The sequence below is a fragment of the Cucumis melo genome, chromosome 4, assembly GCF_025177605.1.
Source record: "Cucumis melo cultivar AY chromosome 4, USDA_Cmelo_AY_1.0, whole genome shotgun sequence".
NCBI classification, from domain to species: Eukaryota; Viridiplantae; Streptophyta; class Magnoliopsida; order Cucurbitales; family Cucurbitaceae; genus Cucumis; species Cucumis melo.
The window spans coordinates 29,394,872-29,415,115 of NC_066860.1; the positions used below are offsets into that span (position 1 = coordinate 29,394,872).

Below are 20,244 nucleotides of genomic sequence, written 5' to 3' on the forward strand. Positions count from 1 at the left end.
ATGGAGTAAATGCCTTCTTTTAAAAAAAAAAATTAATTTGCCACTTGTTTACAGACACATATTTTAGTTTTTTTTATATGATTTTCGTTTTTGTAATAGTAATTATGTACTCTCTATTATTTGAAGAGTTTAAATACTTCTGATTATGACTTATATTATATGGCCATTGTTTAAAATGTACATTTTGGTAAAATGAAAAAAAAAATATATATATATATAATAAAGATGAGTAATGATTAGACACAATCTAAACGGCATTAATTAATAATCTTGAGTCGACTAAAATTGAAATTGAAATTGTTCACGAGTACATATAAGTGTCAGTTGAATTAAGTTCATGTTGACAAGGTATTTCTTTTTTCTTTTTTGTAATAAAGGTAAAGGAATTTTAGATCACAAATCTTTTGTTTAGTAATACTTCCATTCTCATACTATTTTTTCTAAGACAATAATTGTGAGATGGGAGATCAAATCTCTTAACTTTAGGATGAGAGATAATCGTACGACTAAACTATACTCACTTTTGATCATTTGTGTATAAGTTGACAATACACTTCTTTGGTTACGTCCCATGAAAATTATGAATTTAATTGACGTCATCCAATCCATTTACTCGGAGGAAAAAAGAGAGTAATTTTTCCATATTCATTGAGCTAGCTATGAATTATCTATCTAATTGTTTGAAAGGGTCATTCAATAGTAAATATGATGCAATATATATAGAACACATTTAAAAATGAATTAATTGAAAAGAAAATAGATATTCTTAATTGGCTTTCTTTTCTCCAAAGCAAGTGACAATGAGGGAAAAAAATGAGTAAGAATCATCTTATTCTTGGTTGCCAAATTAACATTTCAATGTGAGGTGGAATAAAAAAATATATAAATAAAGACAAATACATATTTGAACCAAACACGGTATGATATTTATATTCTACTAATGTCACTAAGCTAAACTCATTTGTTATATAGTAAATATTTGGGGTGGAGATTGAACCTCCAACCCTTTGGATCAGGAGGTATGATAATGTCATCGAATTAGGTTCACTTTGATAATATAATATTGTTATTAGATAATCCAAATTCAAGACGCTATTCTTTGTACTAATTATTTTTTTCTTTTTCTTTGGTCATTAACATACTTATACCTAATTTGAAAAATGCTCACTTTTGCTTTTATACTAATTTATTGTAGCTAATATATGAAAACAATGCATTATTTTATTATTACTAATTTATTAACTAGAAAATTATGGAAAAAAAAAAAAGAGAAGTTAATAACTATTTAATGCTTTGTCAAATAATGGAACACCGACTTGGTGGATATATGAAAAAGATTGGCAATGCATTCTCACCAAATTGATTGATCTATTTGTCCCTAACTATAAGTTTGAGATCTCTTAGAGGTCTCTACTACTCTATGTGTTCCATTATAATAAACGGTTTTAATTATAAAAACGTTAAGAATATTTATGAATTTCGTTGGAAGCTTCTTAAATAAAGAAAAATTAACCTATTTTTTTTTTATAAAATATAGTAAAATTTAACAAAAATATTTATGAGGTAGGACATCATTTGTCTTCACTTAACTTAGGGTTTTTTTAGAATCAAAGATATTGTTTTTCCCACCGTTGACTTTGTACCCAATCGTCTTCACGCCAAGTGAATGATCTAATTGGTAAATTTGTCGAAAGCTTTTTGGGAATTTGAAATGAAGGGGAGTTTTGTGGGGGAATGGTTGGGGTTTAAGAAAAAAAAAAGAGTATCGTGGATAAAGATAGAAATTGATACGATTCAATTGTTATTGATAGGCGCCGATATAGAAGTCTATCACTTATAGAAACTAGTACAAGTTTACCATTGATAGAAGTCTTATCCCATGTCATCTATTGATGAGTTTTTTTTTTTTTTTTTTTTTTGTTATTTTTGTAAATAGTTCGAAAAAATCTATATGTGAAATTTTTTCTATTTTATATAGATCTTTGACAATTAATTGGGTTTTTTTTTTTTTTTTCACGGTTTTGAGTTTACAACTTTAGAAAAAAGGTTGGGTTTTTTCGATTCTTTCAATTAAAAACATTAAATTTTGTTAAAGAAATTTGAGAACTAAAATAAAATGTTTTTTTAAAAACCAATTTCATCTTTAGTGTAGTAAAGATGTTTATGACCACCTTAATTCCTATGCTCGACTTCGATCCATGGAATGTGCAATATAATTCAATAATGTTAAATTTAGAGTATTATATTTTGATTTGAAAATTTGTAAATTTGTAAATAAACTTATAAAATTAACTTAAAACAAAATTGAGACTTTTTCTAATTCATTTATTTTTTCCTTTGATCATGAAATGTTGTGGACTTAATTAAGATATTTTTTCCTTATACTTCCAAAAGGATGCTGAAAATTTTCACGTGTAAGATTCGAGTTGTCTTCCTTTTTCAAAAAATCAACAGTTATTAATTAGTAATATTAGAACTTCTTCCATTTTGAGCTATTGAAATGATAATCAATCGGTTAAAAAAAAAAAACTATAACAAAGAATCTCTATATTACATTATTTTTCTGTCCACAATTATATTTATATATTATTGGTGCCCTCAAATTACTCCAACAAAGATAATTTTCATTATCCATCTCTGTCAATGCCGATGTCGGATACTGATGCCGATGACATTGTCAATACCTAATAGCTTACGTTGTTAATATTAGTTGTCGTTCAATAACATCATGCATGTTACTTAATTACTTTCTTCTATTCGACGACCTCCACCATATACCCCAAATCACATCCCAGATGATTCCTATATTCGAGTATTTGACACCACTCTTCATGATGGTGAGCAATCCCTAGGTGCAAGCCTTGAGACGTCGAAGCAAAAGGTCCACATTGCTCTTGTGAGCTTGTGAAGCTCGGTGTGGATGCAATCGAGGCGGCGTTCCTCGAGGCAGGGTTTTGGTTCGGGCTGCATGGGTGGCGGTCAAGTATGCTAGGAGACCAAGGGTACATATGTTTATTTGCAACAATTGAAATTCATTTGAAGCATATAAGCTTAGAAAGACAAGAGGGGATCAAGTGGTTGAGATTGCTTGCTAGGAATATATATGGTGAGGTTTGCACGAAGTTTGGGTTTTCTGCATGATGTTGAGTTTAGCCCTGAGGATGCTGGCAGGTAAAATTTCATCTTCTTAATCTATACCTCATTTTTTATATTATTTAACACTCAAATACTAATCTATTCTAATGACGCAAATATATATACTAATTATACCTATCAGTAAAGAGACCTTTTATACTAATTTTTGTGAACTATTTGAGATAAAAATGACTTAAGAATTCATTCCAATAGCATATATAATTACTGATAAGCTGAAAGAAACGGAAGTAAAGTACACACCATTAGAGTTATATAGAGACCAAAAGGCATCAGAACATGTAAACAAAAAAGAGTCATCCTTAATTAAATACACATTCCTAGCTTTTATGATATATTTTTTTCTCTCTTTTCCTGTAAATTGGTATAAAATCTTGGGTTATGATTTTTTTTTTCTTTTTTGTTTGTAGCTAATATATAAAAATGAATTGACTAAATGAATATATGCTCTTTTCGTTTGGTAGGAAAAAGCTCCAAATGTATAGGTAAAAACCAAAGAAACCAATAATACAAAATAATTAAGTAGGGCTCCCACCTAAATTTGGAAAACAATAATTGACTATGGCTAAGGCCTAATCATTAAAATGTAAAACACCTTCTAATCCCTCTCTCCTCTTCTCAATTATGTCAAGAGTTGTTGTCCCATGAGATTGGCAATGATAACCTCAGTGTATTTTGGCATTTCAAAACAATATAGTTCAAACAGAAAAAGGTATTTTAATTTAATTTGCAAATATAATTAGTCGATACCAATTGAGACATACAATGATTTTACTTTGATTTATAATTACTTGAAGAATACATAAATATATATTTCATCGATAAATATTTTCATACTCTTATTTTTTACACGTTTCAGGAAGTTGCAAATGCATATCTTATAGCATTGATATCTCAGGATGTTTCTAAGAAAGTTTTGACATTAAGGTAGACTGAAAAACAAGCATTGTCTACATGAAAATTTTTGGTAGTAAGTGTGGACGTACATGTGTGTCTATGTGAAAAAAAAATGTATGTTTTTTTTTTTTTTTTATTTCTTTTGTAAGTGAATTTTTTGTACATAAAGTGGGGATGTTAAAGAACTTTGAGTGTAGTTAGTCTTCGTTGACTAGTTTGACCCAAAACGTTAGGTCTAGTGAAAACAAATTTAATATTAAATAATTCGATAGTCTCACTTACTTGTTGATATTATCTTAAATCACTAACGATGAAATTAAAAGTTGGGTATTTCAAGAGCTACATAATACAATGATTTGGATGACCACCTCCAAATACCAGAATTTGAAAAAGTTAGCATAAAAGGGGAGAAAAGGATTAATTTCACATTTTCTACGAAAATTTAGAGCGTATTTGATAGTGATTTTGAGATGGTCTAAATCATTCTTCCTCATAATAAGGGTGTTTGGCATGAACAAAAATTTATTTTAAAAAAATATAAAATCATTTCAAAAATTAAATTTGGAGGAAATTGTTGATGGGTGAATTTTTAGCTCGATCACTTCCAAAATGGATATTTAATTCATTTTTTATACTAAAATATTATTGATTAGCCATTTGTGTATTATTTTTTTAATTTTAAAGATGACAAAAGTCTGTAATTTAAATTGTTAATAAAAAAAACACAATTATATAAGTTTTAGATTTTTTTTCAATATCTATATCTCTCTCTGTATATATATATATAAACATTTATCAACCATGCATATAAAAATTAATAATAAAATAAATAAAAATAAAAAAGCCACAAAATATGGGAAAAGGTCGGAACCCACCTTATAAAATACCAAAATGTCTCTTTTAATTTGGTTACAATTGCTTGCTACAGGACGATTTGGCTATCCCAAATTTAACAAAAAAAAAAAAGAAAAAAAAAGAAAGACATGCTAAAAAACAACTAATAAAAAAATAGATTTAGTCACAAAATTTAAAACATAAAAGAGTACATTTATTTTTAATAATGTAATTTTAAAAAATATTGTCAAAAATATGGTAGAAGGCAAATTATTGACAGAGTGCAAAATCGGTTGCTCAGAAATCGCAGACGGGTCCACGACTTCAATGGGTCGACCCCTTTAATATATATATTAATATTTAATATAATGTGGACCCCACATCTTATTTTTAAGATAATTAATATATATAATTTTAATATTTAATATATCGTAGACCCCACATCTTATTTTTAAGATAATTAATATATATTAAATATTCAAATATTCACATTTCAATTTTAAAAATTATCTTTCTTATTAAGTATTTTTTCAAATTTCAATTTTTAATTTTTATAAATAAATTTTCTCGTTAATTATCTTTCCAAATTTCAAATAGCAGCCTACATTTTTTTAAAAAAAATATATTAACAAAATATGTTATTAAATATCTAAATCTACAAATTTCAATTTTAAAAAATATCTTTCCTTATTAAATATTTCAAAATTCTAATTTTCAATTTAAAAAATGATCCTTCTAATATTCAAATTCCAATCTCTATAAATTCTTATATATTTTCGATCTCTAACTATATTTTTAAAAATTGAAATTTGGAGATTTAAATATTTAATAACATGTTTTGTTAATATATATCCTTTTTTAAAAAAATTAAAGATTGGTATTAGAAATTTGGAAAGATATTAAATAAGAAAATGTATTTTTAAAAGTTGAAAATTAAAATTTGAAAAAATATTTAGTAAGAAAGATATTTTTTAAAATTGAAATTTGAATATTTAATATATATATATATATATATATATATATTAATTAGTATATATATTTAAATATATATTAATTATCATAAAAATAAAATGTGGAGTACATAATATATTAAATATTAAATTTATGTATATATTAAATATGTTAAAAGGGGTGGGGTTCACCTTATATTAGATATTAATATATATTTTAAATATGAAAAGAAAAGTGTAGGATCCACATATTGAAAACGTCTCTCTATTTTTGTCAATAGTTTGTCCTAAACCCTAGTTTTGATAATATTTTCTAAAAAAGACATTGTTAGAAAAAAAATTCCATAAAACATATTGGCATTTTTAACTTGAAAAATGTTAAAAAAATTCAAATATAAAACATACTTTCTTAATATTTATTTATTTTATTTTCTTTACCCACCCGACCCAATGGGATTCCTCAAAACGCACACAAAATCGTCTAAACCCTAACGAACGCCATTGAAGATACTGTAGTTTTCACATCTAAAACCCTTCTCCATCCGCCATGGCTGCGGCTCTCCCCAGAACTCCAAGACGCCTGTTTCTCATTTCCAGACTCCATTCTTTCGCATATTCAACTACTCTACCCCTTCAACCAAACTCCGATTCCCCCTTCTCTTCATTTCGTGCTGCTAAATCTGCCATTTTGTCTCAATCCGATCCCGAAAAGCTTGCTCAATCCTTCATCCAAGCTTCCAGCTTTCCTTCCTTCCGCCGCTACCGCCCAATCTACCACCAGTCCATCCGCAAACTCGCCCGTGCCCAACGCTTCGACCTCATTGACGACATAATTCAATCCCACCTCAAATCCCCCTCCGCCACTTCTGAGGGCTTCTGGATCCGCCTCATCATGCTCTACTCTAGCGTTGGCATGGTCAGTCAAGCTCTCCACATTCTTGATCAGGCAATCCTTCACAAACCCTGCAATCTGTCGGAGAAATCGCTCTGTGCTATTCTCTCTGTTTATCTCGACAATTCCATGCCTGAAAAGGTCCACGAGATGTTCAGATCCACTCCGGAGAAGATTGGTGTTACTCCGACGGTCATTTCCCACAATCTGGTATTGAAGGCTTTTGTTCGGCAAAACGATCTTCCATCGGCTCGGAACTGGATCGATGAGTTGTACAAGGACGATGCTAAGGTCATCCCTAACATTGACTCCTACACTATTTTGCTAGGAGCTTACTGGAGCAACGGCGATATGGTTGGATTCGATGAGATCATGAAGGAAATTTTAAACAGAGGTTTGGAGTTCAATATAGCTACTTACAATTACAGGATTTCGAGATTGTGCAAAAACAAGGAGTGTGCTCGGGCCAAGAAAATACTGGATGAGATGATTTCAAAGGATGTGAAACCCAATTCTAGTAGCTATGATTCAATCATCCATGGCTACTGCGATGTCGGGGATATCGAATCCGCTATGAAAATTCTGAAGGGTATGTTGGAAGATGGCCATGTTTCTCCTACTTCTCGAATCTATTTTCGTTTGATTCGAAGCATGGTTAAGGAGGGGGAGTTTGATTTGGCATTGGACACATGTAGACAGATGTTAAAGAGGAGATGGGTTCCTCCATTTGAGACAATGGAGGCCCTGGTTCGTGGGTTGGTGGCTATGTCAAAGGTTGAAGAGGCAAAAGAGGTTGTTGAGAAGATGAAGAAGAGGCTCAAAGGGCCTGCTGTCGATTCATGGAGAAAAATTGAAGCTACTCTTGCTCTGTAGCGTGAATTTTGAGTTGGGATTACAGAGATATCTGTGAGACCTTGGTGTTTGTCAATGGTTACATAACATCCAAGCACATATTTGATTTTGATATGTTTTGTAGGTTATGTAGCGTGGATAAGTTATAACCGTTGGCTTTAGATCCAAAATAACCATTAGATATAGACTCGAAACTGGTTTGGTGCAATGGAGTACTACCATTTCGTGACATAACTTTGTTTTTATACAAGGACACTGATTTGGAAGATTTGAGATGTGTTGGTGATTGAAGTTTTCTATTTAACAAAGGGAGACTAAAGAGCATCAAATTCTCACTTATATCTGCCTTTGTTGCTGATCTACCGGTCTAATATTCTGGTATGGAAGTTGCTACTCGTTTGCTCTTCTTATGCCTGTTTTTCTTCTGTTTTAAATAAAAGGAACAATGAGTTTCACAGTGCTGCTACCACTCATTCTTTGGACTCCATGTGTTGGATATTAAAGTTAGAATCAAGAATTGAGTCTATGGTCACATGGGTTCATCTAAATCAACAATGAGAGATCCTTCTTTTCTTCTACGCACGGTGTGTTTGGATTTAAATTTTTTTATTCGGATCTCAATTTTATTTTTGGATCGAATTCCTATTTGGGGTTGGATTTCACCTCACACCAATTAGCAACAAAAACTGTATGTCATCTTTCTTATAATTGTGAAGTTGATTCATTTTTTTCAATATGGAACATTCTGTAGATTCTCATTAATGGATAGCTTTAATTAGAGGAAATGGGTAGAAATATTACTGAACCAACATCTTGATATTGAAATTTCAATTTTAAAATCTATTTTGATTAATAATTGAGTTGTTTTTATTAATAAATTAAGTTTTACGAAGTTATGAATGTGATTATTGATATTTTTATTCATGTTAGATTAAATAGATAACATATGTTTACGAGCAATTTATAAAAAATGTTGGATATATACATAGATATTTTAAGCTTTGGTTAGGACAATATAGTTGCATTGGTGCTACAACTTGTTGAATCTACACTCAAAATATGTCTTTCTTTAAACATCCATTAATGAAGTTAACCACAACTACCATCCACTCAAAAGACATGGAAGCATAACAGCTTCACGATTCATAGCCAGAGGAAGAGGTGGAGACAAAACAAAAACACTATACTAATTCTCAAGAATTGCCACACGAGCTGGTGAGCCATCCCAACGAAACAGACACACCAAGCAAAAGACACATCCATTGACATCGTGTTAGGACTCCTTTCTACCTACAACAATATTAACCAAACAGCACACACAATACACTAATACTCCAGCAGAATTCACAGAGGAATATATATAAAAGGAGAGTAAGCTGTAGTTATATTGATATATGGATAATAGTTCACCAGCCACAAAAGAGTAACAAAACCAACAAGAAACTCAGCCAAATAAGAGGGCTGTACTCTCCACCATGAACTATGTTCACTCCAAAATGCCTAATGATCAAGATACCTCAACCCTAATACAAAAGCTCCTATATATATTCCTAATATTCTTGTGCTCCTGCTGCCATGTGTCATGAGGACCACTGGCCATCCTAACTACCAAGTTGTCTGGGTGGAATTCCCCTTTTTACCCCTTCTCTTGTAAACTTGAGTGATTGGAGGCCTAGCAATACCCCCACGGAGAAGAGCCACCTTGTCCTCAAGGTGGGAATTAGGAAATTGATGTCGAAGCATCGCGTATGACTCCCACGTTGCCTCATGGCTCGGTTGGTCTTTCCATTGCACCAAATATTCCCAATCACGTTCAGCCTCGTTCCAGCGGCGTTGGAGCACTTTTTCCGGTTCCAACACTAACTCCATTTGGTCATTTATCATTGTGACGTCCGGATAAACTGGATGTTTGTCTCCTATTGCTTTCTTAAGTTGCGATACATGAAAGACGAGATGTATTTTAGCAGTTTCCGGAAGGTCCAGCAGGTAGGCGACCTCTCCTACTCGTCCCAACACAGTATAAGGTCCAAAATACCTTGGCGATAATTTCTCACAGCGTTTTTTCGCTACTGACTGCTGTCTATAAGGCTGTAATTTTAAGTATACTCTGTCCCCAATGTCAAACACCACGTCCCGACGATGGATATTGGCAAATTTCTTCATTCTTTCTTGGGCGTGCTGCAAATGTCGCTTCAACACTTTCAACATCTCATCTCGAGATTGCAACTGCTGCTCCACCGAATCATTCAGCGTTGTCCCGGTTTGACCATACGAAATGATGGGAGGAGGAGGCTGACCATAAACTACCGCATAAGGATTATTTTTTATGGACGATTGGTAATTTGTATTGTACCAATATTCAGCCCATGCCACCTTATCACTCCATGACTTTTGCTTTTCTTGGCACAAACATCTTAAATAGAGTTCCAAGCATTTGTTCACTACCTCCGTTTGTCCATCGGTTTGGGGATGGTATGTCGTGCTCCGCTTTAGTTGAGTCCCTTGTAAACGGAATAACTCTTGCCAAAAGTGGCTTAAAAAGACTCGGTCACGGTCGGACACTATCGAGCGAGGATATCCATGGAGGCGCACTACCTCTTTGATGAACACCAAAGCCACTACTTTAGCCGAAAATGGGTGACCCAAGGTGATAAAGTGAGCATATTTGCTTAGGCGATCAACTACCACCAATATCGTGTCAAATCCCTTGGAACGTGGGAGGCTCTCCACAAAATCCATGGAAATATCTTCCCAAATACGGTTAGGAATAGGGAGAGGTTGTAACAGTCCGGCCGGAGATAATGCTTGGACCTTGTTTTGCTGGCAAACATGGCAGTGATCCACATATTGTTTGATGTCCTTTTTCATCCCGACCCAAAACAATTCTGCTGCTATCCTTTTGTAAGTGCGTAGCTGTCCGAAATGTCCCCCAAGGACCGAATCATGGAAAGTGTGTAATATAGTCGGGATGAAGCTCGAAGTTCTCGAAATAACTAATCTGTCCTTATAAAACAGCTTACCTTGGCGAATCGTATATCGGGGGACACAGTCCGGATCCGCCACAATTCTATCAAATATGGCCTTCAATTTTTCATCCGCTTGTACCTCTTTTTCGATCATTGTAATGTCCAGCAAGGAAGGGACAGTAATGGCATTTAACTCAGCCTCAAATGGCATACAGGACAAGGCGTCCGCAGCTTTGTTTTCGGGTCCAGCTCTATAGCGTATTTCAAAGTCAAATCCGATCAGCTTCATCAGCCACTTTTGCACACCGGGTACTATTTCCCTTTGCTCCATAATATGTCTCAATGCTTTCTGATCAGTATATACCACGAATCGATGCCCCAAAAGGTAATGCCGCCATTTTTCCACAGCCAATACTATGGCCATCAACTCCCTCTCGTAAACAGATTTTTCTCGGGCCGTTTCTGATAGTTTTTGGCTGAAATAAGCGATTGGCCTTTTTTTCTGCGTTAACACAGCCCCTAACCCGATACCTGATGCGTCGGTTTCCACTTCAAAGGGCAGCTGAAAGTCAGGTAATGCTAGCACGGGGAGTGTGACCATGGCTCTTTTAAGTTGTTCAAATGCTTTTGTTGCCTCTTCCGACCAACGGAAATTATTCTTCTTGGTTAGCTTCGTGAGTGGTGTAGCAATGGCGCCATAATTTGCCACAAACCGACGGTAATACCCGGTCAGCCCTAAGAAACCCCGAAGCTCCCGTATATTCTTCGGTATTGGCCACTCTATCATGGCCTTAATCTTCTCCTGATCAGCTTCCACTCCCTTGGCCGACACCCAATGGCCTAAGTACTCGATTCGGTCCTTCGCAAAATGACATTTCTGCCGGTTAGCAAAGAGGCAATGCTGTCTCAATAGCTGAAACACCATAGTCAGATGTTCTAGATGTGTTTCCACGTCTCTGCTGTACACCAGAATGTCGTCAAAAAATACCAGCAAAAACTTGCGTAAATAAGGCTGAAAAACCTGATTCATCAATGCTTGAAATGTTGCAGGCGCATTGGTGAGGCCGAAGGGCATGACTAAGAACTCGTAATGACCCTCGTGCGTTCTGAAAGCTGTCTTGCTTATATCTTCATCCCGTACCCGGATTTGATGGTACCCGAATTTCAAGTCTATTTTAGAGAAAATACTCGCTCCACTTAACTCATCCAACAGCTCATCAATCATGGGAATAGGGAACTTATCCGGTACCGTTGCTCGGTTTAAAGCACGATAGTCGACGCAGAACCGCCATCCCCCATCCTTCTTTTTTACCAAGATAACCGGGCTGGAAAACGGGCTGGTGCTCGGTCGTATAATTCCTGAAGCCAGCATGTCATTCACCAATCTTTCAATCTCGTTTTTCTGGGCATGTGGGTAGCGGTATGGTCTCACGTTAATGGGATCCGTTCCTTCTTTCAACTGGATCCTATGGTCGATTCGTTGCATCGGGGGCAGACCGTCGGGCATTTCAAATACATCACCGAATTCCTGCTGTAGCTGTGCAAATTCTGATTGATAGTCCTCCACAGCATCTGTCACTACTAATTCCCGGTCTGCCTTGGGAATGCCCATGGCTCTGAAGTTAACTAGAAATCCCTGATCATCCGGTTGCCACGTTTTAACTAACACTTTCAAGGATATCTCCATTCGGGTCAGTGAAGGATCCCCTTTTAGGATTACCTTAGTATCTCCGACCACAAAAGGTCAGGGTGAGGGCTTTCCAATCCACTGTCATTGCTCCCTGTTTCTGCAGCCACTGCATCCCCAGCACCATATCGATGTTACCCAGTTCCAACGGCAAGAAGTCCTCTACTATGGATATCACCGGCAGACCCACTGTGATACCTTTACACATTCCGCGGCCTTGCACCGTCTTCCCGGACCCCATAATAACTCCGTAATTCGTTGTTTCCACCATAGGTAATTTTAGATTCTCGACCAGCTTCAGGGAGATGAAATTATGGGTCGCCCCACAATCCACCATGATCACTATTTCTTGGTTCTCCACCGTTCCTTTTAGCTTGAACGTACCCGGTGCTGTCAACCCCACAACGGAGTTCAGGGACAACTCTACCACCGGACTAACTTCCACCATCTCTCCCTCGTACGCACTATCCACCATTTCAACATCTTGTAGATCGTCCGCGACCACACAGAGGCGAAGTTCTTTGTTTTTACAGCGATGGCCTTTGCTAAATGGTTCGTCGCATCGATAACACAGCCCCTTGTCACGTCGTGCTTGCAGTTCAGAATCCGTCCACCTTCGAAAATCGGTATCCCGTTGTCCGCCCATCCCTGTCGCGCCATTCTGTGAGTTGTTTGCTTGGTTCAGACTCGCAGGGATTCTCTCGGCCAAAGTTACTATTTTCGTCGAAGGGGTTTCAACATTTTTTGGCGCGTGTTTCTGGGCCAATTTAAAATCCTTAGCATATGGGCCGTGCGAAGCCCTAGCTATCTCTAGTTTTTCTTCAGCTAATCGGGCCGCATCCATCATGTCCTCCAAGCCCACGACCCGCATTGCAAATACTTCAGTTCTAATAACCGGGTCCAACCCATTCGTAAATGCCCCCTACCAGGACGTCCTCCGCCATTTCCGGTAACGGCGCCGATAGCTCCTCAAAGCGCTGCAAGTATTCTCCCACCGATCCCTCCTGTTTTATAGCCAAGAATCGCGCGCAACCCGTTCCATATTCTCTGTTACGAAAACGGTTGTATATTCTCTCTTTTAACTCTTTCCACGATCGGAAGCGTTTCCTATTCTCCGCCCAACGGAACCAGCACAATCCTTTTCCTTCCATGCTGACTATAGCTATCTTTAACTTCTCCTGCTCATTCAGAAGATGCATCTGAAAATAGTGCTCTGCCCTATAAATCCATCCATTCGAGTCTTCTCCATTAAAAACTGGCATCTCCAGTTTTTTAAACTTTATGCGATCTTGCCCTGCCCCTGGTTCTAAACTCAGAGAGGTTTCCCCTTCCTCGTCTCCGTCGACCACATCTTCCGTTCGCATTTTCCGTTTACCCGTACTCACTCCGGTCAGTTCTGAACTGCCAGGCTGTCTTTGGCGATCCTCATACATTTCGGTTAACATGGCGTGCATTTTCTCCATCGTCTTCTCTAGGACAGGTATGCGTTGAACCTCTTTTTTGATGGCTTCAATCTCCTTTTCCGACGCATCCAATCGTTCTTCGATTAATTTTTGCGTCATCTTCTTCCACCTCCCCAGGATGTCGAATGGCTCTGATACCAATGTTAGGACTCCTTTCTACCTACAACAATATTAACCAAACAGCACACACAATACACTAATACTCCAGCAGAATTCACAGAGAAATATATATATAAAAGGAGAGTAAGCTGTAGTTATATTGATATATGGATAATAGTTCACCAACCGCAAAAGAGTAACAAAACCAACAAGAAACTCAGCCAAATAAGAGGGCTGTACTCTCCACCATGAACTATGTTCACTCCAAAATGCCTAATGATCAAGATACCTCAACCCTAATACAAAAGCTCCTATATATATTCCTAATATTCTTGTGCTCCTGCTGCCATGTGTCATGAGGACCACTGGCCATCCTAACTACCAAGCTGTCTGGGTGGAATTCCCCTTTTTACCCCTTCTCTTGTAAACTTGAGTGATTGGAGGCCTAGCACATCGACAAAGCCCCTAATAACATCTACAAACCTTGACAACTCAGACAAATAAATCAATGTTCTACAAACCCCGACAACTTAGACAAATCAATGTTCTTATGCGTGTTGGCATTAAAGAGCTGCTAAATTCAACACAAATCTCATTCAAAGCTCCACAATGAGAAATATTAGTGAAAAATTTAAACCATTAGCTCCACGATGAGAAATATTAGTGAAAGAATTTAAACCATGAGTCATTGCCAAAGTTTCAAGGATTTTGATGGTCTACTTGAAACACAATTTTTTACAACGGATGATAACGAGGGAACCCGAAGAGTTTCCGAACCATCCAAAATCCCTCTTGCCTCCTCACTATCATGCAACTAGTAGGGGTGTACATGAGTCGGATTGGAGGAAAATTATGGACCAACCCTATTCAGGTTGGCAAAAAAATGAACCTTATGGGTTCAATATAAGGGTCAATCCAATCCAAAAAATTCTGGTTGGATAGAGTTGGGTTGACGGATTGTTTTTTTTCTTTTTTCTTTTTATATCTCCATAATTTATTTAGACAAATTTTCATATTACTTTTCAGAAAGGTGAACAAATCGTTATTCAAGGTACGACAAATATATATGTATATATACGTGTGTTATACATTCGAATTCCGACAAATATATATGTATATATATGTGTTATACATTCGAATTCTAACTATATAATGTTCATTCAAAATGAGGTTTACTTTTAGGTTTTAGGTATATATATGTATATAATCGGATTGGGTCGGGTCAACCCTACTCCTAACTTGTACAACCTCGACAACCAGACTCAACCTTTTTTCTCCAATTTTCTAACCTAACCCTTACGATTTGGGTTGGATAGTCCAGGTTGGTCGGATTATCAGTTTTTTTGACACCCCTGGCTAGTTTAGCTGTGGTAGAAATGAAGAGTGTGATAGAGTTTTCCATTCCACATTTTATATATATATAAAAGAAACCTCCCATTCCACATTTTATATATATATATATATATAAAAGAAACCTCATAGGAATGATTGATGCATTTTCCTTTAGTTTTGAGTTATACTCTTTATATATATTCCACCATTTCCATACTCTAAATTAGATATCGCTAACTTTCTTTTTAAATAAATAAAAAATAACTAAGAATATTGACTAAGTTCAAGATTTATTTGAATTTCACGTACTAAAATTTAAATAGTCTAAAGTAATTTTTAGCAAGTGATTTAATCAATTATAAGAATGGATGATATTTTAAATTATTTTTGCCATCACTTTCTCGTAAATTAATAACGATGTTTGACAAGAAAATAAAATTGACTTTTGAAAAGTAAAAAAATCACTTTAAATTGATTTTTGATGTATCAATCTACCACATATTTGTGAATAATTATTCTTGTGATTTTTAGAATTATTATGAAACATACTTTTAATAATTAGTAAAAATTTGGGTGAAATGAAATTAACAGTTACAAGTATAGAATTAAATATTATAGTTTAAAATCGACCTTTTATATTGTTTTTAATATATATATATATATATATATATATATATATATATATATATATTAAAATAGACATTTTTGAACTAAGTAAAATTAAAATGTATTAGAAACAATGAAACAGAAGTGGAAGAGATGACTATAACGAAACTAAAGTCCCAAAATTCGATTTTTAATTTTGATTATTTTAATTATATTAAGAAGGTAGCTTTGGTTTGATTATGATGGACCCGGTTCATTCCCATCAAAGCTAGGGACTGAGAAACAAAGAAGCAAACACAAACCCAAAAGCCTCTAACGCAACCCAAGTCAGGTAACCCTATCGCTCCTCTCTTCTCCATCTTCCTCCTACCTGTTTTTTCTTTCTTTCTTTTTTTTTTTTTTTTTGCTTCGAGATCCATTTTCTCCACTACCCATTGATTCAAATTTCATGCTTTCTTTGTTCTTCTTCGTTCATCGCTCCATATTCTCTGTTTTCTCTGCTTTTTCCTTTTAAGATCTATATGCTTTCAACCCCTTCACGAAGATTTATGCTGTCTGTATTGGGTTCTTTCCGAATTTTTAGTTTACTATGTACAATTTCTCTTTATCTAATTTGATGGATCTTTTCTTGTAGGTTTTAACTTTAATTTCATGAAAATTGGTAAATAATGGCTAGCTACGTGGGTAAAGGAGCCCCCTCAAATGGGTCTATTTACATCTGCAACCTGCCGTATGGGACGGATGAGAATATGCTTGCCGAGTATTTTGGGACAATTGGGGTATTAAAGGTTGGGAAATTTGCTTGCCTGTTTCTTTGTGTATTTGCCTTTTGTTTTATTAGTATTAGTCTATGTGAAGATGGTTTTTTTTTTCTTGCTTTTTTATAACAGTTATTGCCTTTTTTTTTTCGCTTGTTTAATCTTTAAAGAAAGACAAGCGAACAGGTAGACCAAAGATTTGGTTGTATCGTGATAAATCAACGAATGAACCTAAAGGAGATGCTACTGTAACATATGAGGATCCACATGCAGCTTTAGCGGCTGTTGAATGGTTTAACAATAAGGATTTTCATGGTAGCATTATTGAAGTTCATATAGCAGAGTCCAAAAATAAGGATGATATTTCATTTAATGTGGGGGTGGATCCAATTGTTGCTGCTGGTGATGATATTGGTCCTGAGGAAAGTACTGCGGGTATGAACGGTGGCGGTGGAAGGGGTAGAGGTCGTGGTGATGCTCCAGGAAAAGCATGGCAACAAGAGGGAGATTGGCTGTGTCCAAATACAAGGTCTGTGATGTGATATTGGTGAGCAGCTCCTTCTTGCTTCTTTCAATTAATCAACCTTGGTTGCCTTCTAGCTTTCATTTATTGTTGTTTAAATGGCCTCTCATGCTTTATCCTACTGGCAGTTGTTCCAATGTTAATTTTGCATTTCGTGGTGTGTGCAATCGATGTGGAAGTGCTCGACCTTCTGGTGCTGCTGGTAGTGGTGCAGGCTCTATAGGCCGTGGCAGGGGCCGTGGCACTAGCAACCAGGACTCTGGAGGCAATAGTCGTCAAGTTGGTGGCCCTACTGGGCTCTTTGGTCCAAATGATTGGCCTTGTCCAATGTAAATATAATTTTCCTTTGCATTTCCTTTTCTGCAATATAATCATTTGGTATATAAGAATTATAGTCTAATTTTGTAAAACGACTAAATTAATTTATTTCTTTTCAACTAAAGTATACAGATCAGTGTGGATTATTTAGTAAAATTCCATTCAATTAAAATAGAAGAAGATAGTTTGATTTTTGGTTGAGCATCAAACGGCAAGAAGTTCTCTCTCCAATAATTGATTCCACACGTTTTGTATCCAGTCTTTACTGCTGGTTTAACTTAAGGAATAGAATAAGCACTAAAGTGGACGACGGTGATACACTTGAATTTATGAAAGTTCATGCGTTATATTTTTACTTGTTTCTTTGGGTGTGTTTATTTATTTTGGTTTTCTTAATGTTTTTAAAAATATCATGGGAATTGTGAAAGGATGCATCTCTGGAGAGGGATCCGAAGGAGCAATAGCAATTAATTTGAAGTTTTGGGAGAAAGTTTCTCTTGTATGGTTATTTGTTTCTAGATACTCGGTTCTTTGCTTGGATAATACTGCTTGCTTGTGTAACTGTTTCTTCCTTGTGTTATATGTTTCAGGTGTGGTAACATTAATTGGGCAAAGCGTACAAAATGCAATATTTGTAATACAAACAAACCTGGTCATAACGAGGGTGGTGTGAGGTATACAATTGACTGACTTTCTTTTTTTGAAAAACGCACGATCTTTTCTTCTGATGGCGTTGCGTGCATTTTTTTTTTGTGCGTTTATGTGTTTTAGTTTAAGGTAGCAACCTTCTCTAGGGAAATGCCACCTTTTATTTGATTAAAATGTGCTCTAGACTTTCTATCAAATTGACATGAATTTGACTTGTGAGATTAGCTTCTCAGATCAATCAATTGAAGTTAAAGGAAATTTATGATGTATATGCAGTATTATGAGCTTTAACTTTTCAGTATATCTAAAAGACTAGTTTAAAAATGGAAACTAAGACTTTCTGTCACTTGACCGTTAAAATATCTTGTCTTGAATATTAGTTTCTTAGCAGTTTTACTTGACCTTTTAACATGGTTTTTTGTTTTAAAAATATAAGATTTGTACTGTCAATCTGAATTCTGGGCATATAGTTCAACTAATTAAAGCATCCCCTAGACCAAGAGGTCTGAGGTTTGCATCCTCCCACCCCCACTAGTTGGACACTCACACAAAGAAAAAAATGCAATTCTTATTACTTTGATAAACTTTTACTCTTTGATCAGGGTAATCCTTTATTTTAGGAATGATTTTGAATTGGTGAAAATCATTTGTCATTATTCAAAATCACTCGCAAAAGGATTTAAAAGGAATTCTAATGGTATGAAAGTTGTGTTTAAAAGTGTAAAATCAAACGTAAGATTGTTTTTGAATGACATTTCTGAGTGGTTTTGAACATGAGAAATGATTTTCACAATTTTAATATCACTTTGAAATGTGCTCTAATGCCTATCTCACTTGAATAGATCTGTTCTATAGAATTGTGTACTTGAGTTGTACTAACAATAGTCGCCTGCTATAAAATCTTCTCTTATTTTTTCAATTATGATTGAACAGAGGAGGGCGTGGTGGAGGTTACAAAGAACTTGATGAAGAAGAGTTGGAGGAGACTAAACGACGGCGACGAGAAGCTGAAGAAGTAAGATGGGGAACCATTCTTTTGTGAAAGACAGTTTTCTGATTTTAATTTGATGGTCTTTAATTATAATATCAGGATGATGGAGAGATGTATGATGAGTTTGGAAACCTTAAGAAGAAGTTTCGTGCCAAATCCCAGCAAATGGAAGCCGGTCGGATACTACCAGGTGCTGGGCGGGCTGGATGGGAAGTTGAGGAACTAGGTACGAATCTGTCCGCTAACACCTTGCTGTTGGCCTTTCAAATTATTTTGAGAACTCTTGTGCGTGACTGTTAAAATAAAGCTTGCAATATCGTCGGAGAATTTAGGCCCCCAGGGCCCAGGGGGCAACTCCGTTGGTTTGGATTTGCAGTCTCTCAATGTCACTTCTTTGAGATTGCATGTTCGAATCTTTGAGTGAGGTTAGCAAGGAAAGTTCTTGGAGACAAGTTCGGGCCTTGGGGTAGGTGTGGGCTTAAAAAAATTGTCTAAAAATATGTGTTATGTTATGAGAGGTGAAAAGGAAATTATAAGGAAGCAATAGCATAATGGAGAAATAATCTGTGTTGAATTCATTGTGTGACGATTGGCAGGAACAAAATCAAAATCCCAAATATGATCGTACCAATTAACTTGAACAATGATTGGCTTGAAACAAAGCTACCTGATTATATTTTTTTGCGAACTCTCTCTTGCAGGTGTAGTTGAGAAAGATAGGAGGGAGAGAAGTAGAGACCGAGGAAGGGACTGGGATGACCGAGATGGCAGCAGAAATAGAGAAAGAGAAAGCAGGGAAAGACATCGGAGTCGAAGTAGGGAGCGAGATAGGGGAAGAGAACGTGATCTAGATTATGAGTACGAGCGAGATAGAGAATATGGGAGGGACAAGGACCACCGGAACAGACACCGATACTGACAACTAGTGAGATGTCTGTCTGTGAATTGATAACCGGTGGAGATATAATTTTGTTGAGGAGTCGGGGGAAGGGTTGAAACATTTGGTTTATAGAACAATATGGTAGAACCTCGTTTGGTCTTATTTTCTTTTATGAATGATTCTATTTAATACTGTGATACATCTTTTTGTCACTTAGTGAATTTGCAAAGCGATTGGAATTGTCTTTTGCAATCTTATCAGGTTTGCAACACCTATTCTCTACCGTTTTGATACCACTTTTCAATTAATGCACGTTGAAGCCAATTTGAAAACTATAAATTTTAAACTGTAGCCTTTGTTGTACTTCAACAAAAAATAAAGATCAAAATCCCCAT

At 35.6% G+C, this 20,244-nt stretch overlaps 2 protein-coding genes across 3 annotated transcripts; both read left to right on the forward strand.

The window, feature by feature from the left end:
• The first annotated feature begins 6,381 nt into the window (after positions 1-6,381).
• Positions 6,382-7,599, forward strand: LOC103486977 (pentatricopeptide repeat-containing protein At1g61870, mitochondrial-like). Its single transcript, XM_008445154.3, has one exon. The coding sequence runs from the start codon at positions 6,382-6,384 to the stop codon at positions 7,597-7,599; it is 1,218 nt and encodes a 405-aa protein (XP_008443376.2).
• An 8,346-nt stretch (positions 7,600-15,945) lies between these two features.
• On the forward strand, positions 15,946-20,093 carry LOC103486976 (transcription initiation factor TFIID subunit 15). Of its 2 annotated transcripts, none has more exons than XM_051083924.1 (8): positions 15,946-16,062; positions 16,366-16,519; positions 16,660-17,018; positions 17,141-17,341; positions 17,921-18,004; positions 18,912-18,993; positions 19,069-19,195; positions 19,671-20,093. In XM_051083924.1, the coding sequence occupies exons 2-8, from the start codon at positions 16,400-16,402 to the stop codon at positions 19,886-19,888; spliced, it is 1,191 nt and encodes a 396-aa protein (XP_050939881.1). In that variant the 5' UTR covers positions 15,946-16,062; positions 16,366-16,399; the 3' UTR covers positions 19,889-20,093. The 2 variants fall into 2 exon arrangements, with proteins under 2 accessions (XP_050939881.1, XP_008443374.1); XM_008445152.3 differs by lacking the exon at positions 15,946-16,062 and adding an exon at positions 16,100-16,284.
• The last annotated feature ends 151 nt before the right edge of the window (positions 20,094-20,244 follow it).